Source organism: Lepidochelys kempii, chromosome 7, assembly GCF_965140285.1.
Source record: "Lepidochelys kempii isolate rLepKem1 chromosome 7, rLepKem1.hap1, whole genome shotgun sequence".
Taxonomy (NCBI): Eukaryota; Metazoa; Chordata; order Testudines; family Cheloniidae; genus Lepidochelys; species Lepidochelys kempii.
The window spans coordinates 89,000,996-89,013,039 of NC_136386.1; the positions used below are offsets into that span (position 1 = coordinate 89,000,996).

Below are 12,044 nucleotides of genomic sequence, written 5' to 3' on the forward strand. Positions count from 1 at the left end.
GAAGAGAATGGCTAAGTGAGTCAAACAACATAGAAGCCAACAAACTGCCAGTAGAAGGAGAGTGAGAAAATTGGAATTCATGGACAGTCCCTTTTACCAGGAGCCAAGAGTTCTTTAATGGTTCTATGTGGAAGGAAAGAATTGGCATATGGTGTGTGCTTGATAGAAAAGCATAAGCTAGTTTGGTTTTTGCTTAATTGAAATGTGCCATTATTTTTATAACTAACAAGACTGTTAATAGCTGGAATAGCAGTAACAACTTTGGAGCCTCTTCTGGTCTCTCCTTCCAGTAAAAGACTTTGATCGATGCTTACTACAGAGGAAGTCTGTTGGGGGCAAAGGACAAAAACGGCACCCATGATGATAAGAGTAATATGGAACAGAGGTCAGATATCTAACAAAAACTGTGCAAACTCCATGTATAACAATACAAGCCTACTGGAAATCTCTATTAACTTATACAGACAACAAAATTACACAGGAAAGACCACATCACCACATTTGACAGCTAAGATTTTCATTACAGATGATTTTATATGATTGCTACATTTCAACTTTTTGCTACAAAAATACCAACCAATTCCATTCTAATCTCCATAGAATTGACAATTAAGCAACTGACTGTCTCACCAAGAGACATGTACCTGCATCTAAATTGAGTCAAGGGATGAACTCTCAGAACAGTCTAGCATTCACAGAAGTGTCTGGAGTATCATCCTTATATTATACAAACCATATCTGAAAGTTAAACTACAGTCCAATAGTAACATTCTTGCTATTTAGCCAGGATTTGAATCCCAGACATTCCAATTTCTAACCTCATCACTGGGTACACTATTGAAGGGCTTAAAGTCATACCTTGGGGATGGGAAAGCTATCACTGCAAAAGTTGAGATTAAACTATAAACATTGTTCTTTCCAATATAGTGCATTTTACTTGATCACAGTTTTTCTGGAGAAGCACAATAATTATAACATTTTTGAGCAACAAATTTCACCCCTGCTACATGATGACAAGCTTGTATAACATTTTTATTATGCTTATGTAATAAAAGCTGGAAATAGATTTCCTTGGTACATATAGCATCAACACTTTATAGGTTCATATTGTAAAATGTCATATCACACTTTTTTTTAGGCAAGATAGATTTCTCTCTGAAACAGGTGGCAATGCAAGATAATGTGATATGCTTGGTCTTTATGTGAAGGTGAATTAGTCATCCTTTTATAGCCAGCTCTCCTACCAGTATATGGAACAGTGATGACAACTTTTGAAAAGTGTTTAAAAGTTCAAAAAACTAAATTAAGTCAAGAAAAAATGTTTTACATATCTTCTAGTGTGATGAAGAATGATATTAAATCATAAGCTACCCTGGTACTTATTTTAAAAGTACTAATGTCTGTGACAATTATATAGTAATTTGATATGCAAAGTGCTAATCATCTATCATAAACAATCATGGTCATTTGAGTGGTAATATATCATAACTATTCAATTATATGCAACACTTTTTTAGGCCAACTTTTTCAGAATTGGATACCTAAAGTTAGGCATCTAGATCTCTATTTAGAAGCTTATATGATCACAACCCTGCACTTAAGCAGGGAGGAGTTTGTCTGGCTGGCCGGGAGAAGAAGGCAATACTTTCTGGCTTGGGGGAGAAGGGAAGACATAGATCTGCTGGAAAAAGCAGTCCGTGTGGTAAATGACTCACCACATAGGAATGTGCGGTTTAAAAGGTCAGTTGGGCTTGGCCCCTCCCTCTTGACTCAGCACAGGCCGGGCAGCACCCATCCTCCCTCCCTAATTAGATCACAAATATGCCGGGCGTTTAGCTATATCTGATGTGGGCATTAAGCTAGCCGCCCCACTAAGGGGGGCTGGGAAGGAATTTTTCCCTTACCAGCATATTGGCCAGGTGCAGTGGGGGTTTTTTCGCCTTCCTCACAGCAGGTTCAGGTAGGCTCGGTTCATGCATAGCATGACAGGCGGTAAGCCATATGTCACAACTTTTTATTTAAGTGTATAGCGGATGTTTCAGTGCAGGTACTCCATAAATTAAGGCACAAAAGAATGAAAAAATGGCTTGGAAAAGGAATTAAGGAGAGGTGCTTGGTAATTGAGCAAGCCGTGGGCAGTTGGGGATTCCTATGACTGGTACAGCAGGGAGCCAACCCCACATCATTATAGTCCACCTTAACCCCCTCCTGCGCGGGGGCATGGTCAGTAAGTTCCCAGCAAGGGAATTGCTGGAGGGACCTGGACGAAAAGGGCAAGGGCGGGGAGCTAGTGAGAGCCGCCCCCCGGAGCTGACTGGAAGTGATAAGGTCCTGGCAAGGGAATTGCTGGAAGAACATAGATAAATAGATAAATTCCACCCCTGGAATTGGTACGGTCCCGGCAGTAAATCTGCAGGAGGAACATAAATTTTGCACCTGCATTGTACACATTTTTATCAGCCGGGTTAGTCCCAGACATCTGTCAATAATAAAGTTGTGGCCTGATTAAACCCACATCTAATGTCTCCTGTCATTCTTTCGGCATAGCCAGACAAATGTGTCCTGACTGCAGTTTTGAACCACTGTGTGTGCATTTTTGTTAGGACCAGGTCTGTGGCTGTGACTAAAGTCCCTTAGTATATGAAGGCTGAAAGCTTTTAAATTTTCACATATGTTTTCTGTATTTCCTGTCTAATTATTGTTGATTATCAAGATACTTTTGGGAGAGAAAAACATCTCTTTTCCAATCAACCTCCTTCTACTGGCTGGTTCATTAATGACTAGTACAACAATGAATGTAACTGTAATTATAGTGTCAATAATTCTGATGTCACAAACAAAAAAATTTGTCATCAGTGACTGAATCAAGAACAAGGGGCAGGTTGACTAGAAAATATAAACCTTCTTGTATAATTAAGCAACACACTTGGAATTTATTCAGAAACAACATTATCTTAAATGTTTTGTTGGTTAAGGTTAAATTCCCCTCTGAAGAGGATCCCAATAAGGCCATTTGAACACTGAGCTTTCATTCAAGCCTTTAGCTAGAGGGGTTTTGCCCTTTGTACTGGATAGTATTTCATCATCAGTGTATGAAGTCCTAATATCAAATTTGTGGATCTTTTTTCGGTGTTAAATTTAATAGGTTTCCTATATTACATAGACACTGAGGTTATAGCACCAATGTTGCTGTGTCTGTTCTTGTTTCTCAACCAAGTCCTGTTTTGCATACTATAATCGGTATTGACTTAGGTCCTGCCCACATGATATGACTTCTGACTAATGTTATAACCAGTTGGAGGCACAGACATCATAACTGGCTATGAATAACACAGTTCAAGTTATGTCCTAAGTCCAGAAATCTTTTACAGGATTAGGATCCTAGAAACAACAATGCTAAAAGATACACCTATTACAAACTCCCATGAAGGATCATCTTTGGTTAAATTTTAATAAAAACAAAAGTCCAAAAACAAAATAAAAACAAACCAAATAAAACCCTCTCAAAAATAAAATCAAACAAATGAAACGTATGTCATTCAATATTACAAAATGTTGAGACAAAGTTAAGATTCCTAACCTAACAGAGGTCAGGAGAGTCAAAGTTCTGTACTCTGACTTGACATAACATATGTGCTATAATCACAAGGCACAGCTAAATGATGTAAATCAGAGGGTCACAGTTTTAACATAGAATTTACTGGCTTTTAGCAACTTTCACAAACATCCAGTGTTATTTTTACAATATTTCAGAAGTAATAATACAAATACTGATTGATGGCTATATGTTTCACTACTTTTTGGTGATTGTCAAGATCTCAGCACTAAGGCGTTAATGTAAAAATAGTGTGTTATCCCTATACTTTTATGGAACGGGGGTTCCCCTTCATTTTTGAGATGGCATCAGTAACTCTGTTTACTGCACTGTACATAACTTATAGGAGTTCCTAACATACTGAACTAGTGTCATATATCAAGGACTCTTTGGTCAGCACAGTAATATAAACTAACCTTCAGTTATTAACATAAGTTTCTTATTCACTTGATATTTCAAATGGGTCATTCAACTGATAACATCTCATGTTTTTCCCTGCTTAATCTTTGCTTTTGATAAACAAACTATCCATACATACCAAAATGCCCAGGTAGATTTTGCATCATTTATATTTCTTCCTTGCAAATTTTGCAAGCAAAGAACATTCTTCTGTGAATTTCTGTTATTACAATTAAACCACATATTACAAAATAGCTACAGAATCCAGTTTTCTTGTTAATCAATGGCATTATTTGTCTCTGCTTCTGAATTGTTTTTTAAATTATCACTAATTAAGATTTTAGATTTCTGCTTACATTTTATCTTTAACATTTCTGTGTTCACCCATATCATATTTTTTTTATAAAATGTAAGCTATGTTCATAGGTAGTACTGTTTAAACATAAGACTACACTGGAGGATGAAGACAAAATGAATGAAGCCCTTAGTGACGGGATTTCCTTAAAGTTAACTGCTTGAGTTCATTCATTTCTATTCACTGTAAAACGTAATGCAGCTTTCCTCAGCTACTGGAAACTTTAGAATCCTGGATGTAGTTAATTTACAGTAAATCAAGTCCTATAATGAGGAACGACTAAAAGAGGGGAAAGCCGCATTTGTTCCAGAACAATACAATTATATAGAGGTCAAAGTTATTTAAAAAACAAAGAAAGGTTACCTACCAGTTCAACTCGTCCAAAACCTCCAACTCCAAGAGTGTCAATGATGTTGAAATCAGACAGTTTCAGGTTGGCGAAGAAGGCAGCTTCGGCTTCATATCTGGATTTTTTTATGTGAAAAAATGGAAATTTCTTAGAGGTGCAAACCTGGGTATTGCGTAAGATTGTACCTGAATGGCATGAGTGTGGAACAGGATTTACCTGTTTAACTTCCATCTTGTCTCAAAGTCTGTGTTTGTTCACACTCATAGTTTTGTTGGTCCCAATTGTAAAGTATAACATGTATTTGCACTTTCCCCCCAAAGTAGGAAAATCAAAGTTCCTACTGCATGTCTATAAAACAATTTTTTTGTTCTGTAATTCAATTCCAGTTATCAGTTGAATGCTACATTTTGACACTTCCTATTAATCTTCTGCTGTGGACTGTTTTGCTTTTTAGTATTTTTGGAAGATAAAGTCTCTCATATGAGTTTCCCTTATCCACAGGCTGGCAGTAGTTTCTATAAATGTTTATTGAAAGTAGCAAGATCATTAAAGTCCCTGGAGAACAATCACAGCCAAGTTACATGAAATTAGATCCAATAAGCTGAGGGCTGGTGTGCAAATGTCTGAAATGAATGACTTCAGACACATATTAACATTCCTAAAAATGCATCTTCACTTCTTTTACATTTATAAGCCTACTTGGAGCAGAAATTCCCAACTAGTATCCCACAGACCTGAAGCTCTCTCTTTAGCCTGTGTACAAGTGGCTTGCAATAAAAGTTCACAAAGCACTAACTATGCAAGCATTCAAATCTGACACATGCAAGCCTGCCAAAATAAGCTTCCCACAAATATACTTGTGAATATGAATCCCTTAAAATATCTCCTTGCTGAGGATTATGGTATTTTTAGAAGGCTCAGAAGGCAGATGGATGAACAGGAGCCACCCACTTAATAAACTTTGGACAAGGAGGCATTCAGCTGCCAAAAAAAGTCCCCGGTGCATGTGCATAGTCAAATACAACCTTTGACCTTCAGGAACACAGAATTGTATGTGAAAGTAATGTTGACAGGATTATGAACACAAGCATGCAGGGTAGGAATTGTTTAGTGAGTTTTCCAATATATAATATTTAATTTTATGCCAATATTTTGCATTTAGAGGATCCAAATAGCCTACAAACTGCTATTTCACGATAACATAACAAGCAAGCATGGCTCACTACAGATAAGGTTTTAATATTTTCTCATAATAATACAATCATGATAAAATGTTATAGATGATCATATACACCTATCCATCCACCTATCTTTTTAATGTAGCTTATCTATCTATCTAAACTGTTAGGGCTGTCACTGAATAATCTAATTTAATTTGATAATGGAATGTAACTAATTTACTCCCACTTTATTCCCCTCAAACCAACATTCTTTATTCTTTTTAAAAGTGAAAGGCCATTGTGAGGGCAGGGAAAGCAGCAGTTGACCTGTTCCAAGGTAACAAAGGAGCAGAACAAAAAGGGATAGGGGATGGGGGCAGGGAAGGAGCTTGGAGTGGCCAAATATAACAAAGACCAAATTAAAATGTAATATAAGGCAATCCTATCTTGTAGTTTCTGATGACAAAATAGTTGAGTTCTGCTTTATTATTTATAATGTTGTCAGATTCTCTCAATAACCTTGAGCCTATGGCCAGAGCAGTCTGACTGCATCTGATATTGAAAGCTAATCAGTGCTGAGTCTATTTAGTACTTGGAATAACCTTGCATGACATGGCTGCTTACTGATCATTTTATACTAGCCATGATGTGCATATTAAACTGGCAACATAAAAACTAAGTGTTGTCGGTAAATAAAAGGTCTACTTATAAATCTCCTTATTTCTAAATAACAAAGAACAAATTATATTAGCAGTTGCAATCCAGTCAGGAAAGATGTTACTTCAGTCTGGCTGCCTGGACCGATTTAAAGTATAAATATATACAGTTTGTGACTTCTGATATTTTAGCCCTTTTGGCTGATTTGCTACATTTAATAGTTTCTAGGGTTTAGATGTAATGGTAGGGCTGAGATCCTGTCAAGGATTTGCACCCCAGTGTTGAACCAACTGATGGAATGCTTCCCATTTCCAAGTCACAAAGCACCACATTAGCCATCCTGATTCTGGCCTGTACCTGTGGAAACTCATTTTGTAATGGTGTGGCGGGAAGGAGCAAGACAATGTGGTGACTGGGTTTATCAAATGAGGAGTTTTATATGCACTAAACCAAGTCATTTATTCCACAACATAGCACATGTGATATGCACTTGGGGAGTGCCATCCTGGCCAACCCATGATGTCAGGGAGGCATAGGATCCGGCAGTCCAGTCCTGGGAAACTTGATTGGATTTCCCCAATGCTGAGGAAGCAGGGGATCTGACATGCTAAGTGCATGTTTTCAAATGTTGTTAAGGCCTCCATGATCAGTTTTTACATAGGAAAGACATGGAATAAATTGTTTTCATTTCTATAATGCCTTTTATGCTGAAAGACTGCAGAGTGCTGCATAAATTATGTACAGTTCATACAATTCCACTTGAGAGGAGAAAGCCTGCCCCAACATCCCAAAATAGAGTACAGAAGAACAGGTGCTCTTTCTGATTCATGGGTATTCCACGAACCCTCTTTGAAACCCCCAGTACAAAAGAGCATTTTGCAGCGAGCATATATTCTTCATCTTTCTGTGTAGAGTCACAAAAATTGATGCTCTACTGACAGCTTTTAAATTGGGTTTTCTGTCTTAATAAAAAAAGTTAATTAAAAGAAAACATTTTTAAGCTTCTACAATGCACTATTTATTTTTTCTTCTGTTTGGCTAATTTTTTCTGGTAGATAGGCTGGTCTTCGGTCAGTTCAATGAAGACTGCAGAGCAAATTTTGTACAGTGTCCCAGATACTTTGTCATGGGCATTATAGAAAAGAAAGAAATGAATTATATATATTCTGAAACAAAAATATATGTAAAAGAAAGCGTACAGACCAGACAACAATCCTATTTTGTCTAAAAATGATAATTACACCCTAATTCTGTTTCATTCCTAAAAGTAAAGGTCAAACTCTAATCCCATTCAACCTCCTATAAAAGTAGGAGACTCACATCCTATCCTCATCTTAAGGAAAATTATTTAGGGCCAAATTCTGCCCTTATATATGTGCATGTAAATCCTTGAAAAAATTGAAGTCAGTCTGGAGTAACTTCACTGAAGTCAGTTACTTTCGATTTCCTGGGTGTCAATTAAAAGATTGGCCCACAGGCCATGGAAAGCTTTCTGTACATATCTAAGGAGAAAATTTAGCCCCTACCTCTAAGAGTCAAAGATTTGGATTGGGTTTTAGCTGTAGAGCTAACTTTAACAGGTGTCATATAACTTAACACTGGGAAAACCTAGCAGTAAATCTATAATATAATTTAAAGAAAAATATCAGAGTGAGAACATGCCTGTTCATGCCATAAATTAGGAATCAACCCTTTATCCTAGTTACCCTTAAAAGGATATGACTTCAAGCTACTTTCTTCTTATCCATTAATTTGATTGTGTGCTGCTTTCTAAACCAAAAACTGAGAGATACTGGAGTGTGCAGTCTCTCAGAATCAGTTTCAGTCACACTACTAATGACAGACAATGGGCAAATACAGTACGTTCAAACCATTCTGTCTACAACATTGAAATAAGAATTCTCAATTTCATGTAAAAGAGAAGCTGTATCTTATAATTTTACCAACTACACGTTACATGAGTTATTCTATAGTGAATTTGCTTAATTCCAAAAATATTCTCCAAAGTGCATTTAGTCATAAAGGAATAGGAGGGCAGTTCAATGAAATACAGATACACGTGAAAGTTAAATAATGTATATACACAGGCATGTCTTGTTTTGGGCAGTTCAAAGAAGCAGCTGCTGCCAGAGACATTCAGGTCCTTGGGAACCCACCCCAGCAGGGACAGGATGAAATGCTAGTGGGATGTTTATTACTCATGCTCTAGTGATAACTGGGGTGTTGTACAATCTGAAATAACTTGAATCCCCTTGGAAAAATATACACACAAGTTCTGGTCCTATTTCTTAATGATTTCCATGACAGAGATTCTAAAACCTTTCTCCAGCTGGCATGGCAGAAGTGTTTGAGGTAGGTTAGGGGAGAAGGTTATATACTAGATATCTGGCCTCATAAATTGGGTCTCCAGGTTTGTTTGAACTAGCCATGATCCTTTTTGACCTCTGGAAGGGTTGGTGACAGCCATAAAAATAATATTTAGTTATATAATTTAATTAAGTAATTAATGTATAGAGGTAAAATGAGCAGCCACAGAGAGGTTCTGAAGTGTGGTTCAGTATGCAAAGGTCCAAATACTTCTCTGGACCATATTCAAATGCTCAGAAATTCTTGGATCTGGATAGCAGCTCAGTGAATTTGAAAGAAATTGGCTATACTGAGATTTCTGGTACTTCTTTCCTTACTTGGGTGAAGAAATATTTCAAGAACAACCTTTCTCAAGATATTTATACATTTCCACTTGTGGTCCTAGAACCACCAGGCCGAGGGCCAGGAAAATGACAAGTGAGAATACAAAGGAAAAAAGGTGGATTGAACTTTTTCAAACAAAAAAAAGTTGATGTGTCAAATGTGTAAGGGGGAGTTAGTTTATTCTTAGCGAACATGGATTCTCACCGAAGTATTCAGCTGATAGGAGGAAAAAAACCAAACATGCCTTATAACCCAAGTTATCCATGCAAAGCAACCAAACTTCTTTAAGCTGCTTTCAAGAATTTAGGCAGCGATTTTCAGAGGAGATGAAGGGAGTTAGGCAATCAACACCTACTGAATTCCAATGGGAACTGTCTGCCTAACTCCTTCAAGATCTTTTTTTCCTTAGATAAAGAAATACCTCACTCTTTTAATGGGAGAGATTCCCCTTGTTTTAGCAAACATTTAGGTGTCTAATCTCCTTGCCTTGGATGTTTAATGTCCATTTATGTTAGAAATGGACAGAAAAGGAGGTATTCAAATCCAAATAAAACATAAGCTATAGTTCAGTTTTGACGGTGACAAAATCTCATGAGCTGTTCTACTAAAATTTTTGGCAAATCTGCATAGAAGCAATTTTGCCACCTTATTTTTCTGAAATCTCATGAAAATGGTTATCCTTTTGATATCTCAGAAAACAAAACAAATACTAGAAATCAGGCTTCTTTTGGTTCTTGTTTTGGCAGGTTTTGGTCTGGGGGCTTGTTAGGGTGACCAGATGACAAGAACAAAATATTGGGACATATGGGGGGGGTGTGGGAAGCCACAGGCTCACCCCCCACACCAGGGCTGGCTCTAGGTTTTTTGCCGCCCTAAGCCAAAAAAAAAAAAAGCCAGAGTGCCGCCGAAGCAAAATATCAGGACAAATGGCGTCCCGACCATACACCAGTCGGGACGCGGGACAAACAACTAAATATCGGGACGTCTGATCACCCTAGGGCTTGTATCCAAACCACCTCCTTCTCAAAATTCAAAGAGTTCCAATCAGTGTCCTGATTTTATACCATATTTAGTATTAACTGAAGTTATATATTAAAAAAAAAATTTTTAAGAGGCCCCAACCTGTTGCTGGTCACTGTGCAGAAATCCCATTGCACAGAATTTCCCATTAGTTTCAAACAGCAGTCACTGAATCAAGCTTTAGTATTTGTATAACACATGTTATGCTGGGAGGTTGTGGTGAGGAAAGCTTTTGGCCATTTGCATAGTATATTGGAATGTCCACTTTCCAACTATTTAACAAACAGATTGCTGCATAAAACTACAAAGAATTACTTTGAAATAAATTTTAAATAGGGCTTGAAATGTATCAAGAATCACCACAATCTTAATCACTCAGGCACTCAAAAAAGAATGAGAAAATGACACAAGAACAGAAATTTGTAATTACCCTATTATTTAGTTTTACTGAGCTAGCTAATAAATGAACTTAATGTGTTGGGAAACATTAGACATCTGTTACTAAGCAGTCATCTCCAATACAAAACTTGGCTTAATTCTATGTACACTGCCAACTAGATGTAAATTGTAACCAATTGGGAGCCAACAATAAACTCACTGAAACTAATAAAATGACTTTAAAGAAAAAAGAATTTCTGTGTCTTTTTCAATGATATCCGTTTATTCAATGGCTAATTTCTTGGGTTTTACATTCCATTTTATTGGCCAGCTGAATTGTTTCCATATTCTAGCTATTTTGCCATACTCAGCTCAATTTTGCAGAAGAGATTTTTGGACTCTTTGTAGAATGTTAGATAAACTAGCTTTCTAGCATCTGGACGACTCTGTTCAAGTCTCGCCTACAGTAGGCCACATATGTTGTGTAATATGTAATAAGCTTTATAATCTCAACCTATTTAATTGGCACAGGACAATGCAGCAAAAGCAAATCTTATTTCCAAACAATAAATATTGCTTGCTCAGTAAGAATCTGCAATAAATTGGATCCGGAGTGGGCACATTTGTAGGACTAGTGCAGAAGGCTGCACAGTGCTAACTAGTACTTGTTCTAGCTCCAGGAATCAACCTGTATTTTAATCAAAAAAACATTCAATAACACAATCTAAATTAAAAAAATATTCGTCGTCTAAATCCCTTCTTCCCAATAGTCAAAAAGAATATTTTAGTTCTCTGTGAGCACTCTGCTTAAAGAATGTAATTTAAATAATCTATGAAGAAGTCAAACAAAGTGTCTTTATTCTATGCATTGTGACCTTAACTATCTCAATTTCAATATCATTGAACTGACCTTTATTTTGTTGTGGTTTATCATTGCCTACTGATTTTCTTGTGCTTCAAACAAAAGCTTTGTAAAGTGGCATACTTGCCATCTTTGATATTCGTTTTCTGCCACTGGAATACTTATATATGTGTTGTGCAGAATTAGACGTACACTAGTGGGATGTGTTTGGTCTAAACGGGAACTGATGCAAAATCATTATGATTTGTTTCAGAAAGCACGTTACACCTAATCTCCTCCCTGGGTGAAATCTTGGCCTCACTGAAATTAATAGCAAAACTTTTATTGACTTAATTGAGGTCAGGATTTCATCCCTATAGAATCTTGTGTTTGTGTTACACAGAGAGCAGAAGGAAAGCCATTGCAACTTAGGGTCATCTCTAAGGCCTCAAGATACTTTAACATATGTAGCTGTAAATATGTGAATGGATTCCATTGAATACATTAGGATTTATGTGCTTAAACTTACACAGGTGCTTATGTAGCTGGGGATATTTTGTAATATGACAAGAACTTCTAAAATTGGTGGGTTTGATTAT

At 36.9% G+C, this 12,044-nt stretch overlaps 1 protein-coding gene across 2 annotated transcripts in view; it reads right to left on the reverse strand.

The window, feature by feature from the left end:
* Positions 1 to 12,044, reverse strand: part of PRKG1 (protein kinase cGMP-dependent 1) — a 903,020-nt gene that overhangs the window by 45,477 nt on the left and 845,499 nt on the right. For both annotated transcript variants that reach the window (XM_073353692.2, XM_073353691.2), the window contains one exon: positions 4,717 to 4,813. In XM_073353692.2, the coding sequence (XP_073209793.1) occupies positions 4,717 to 4,813 (97 nt within the window). The remainder of the gene's footprint in view (positions 1 to 4,716; positions 4,814 to 12,044) is intronic.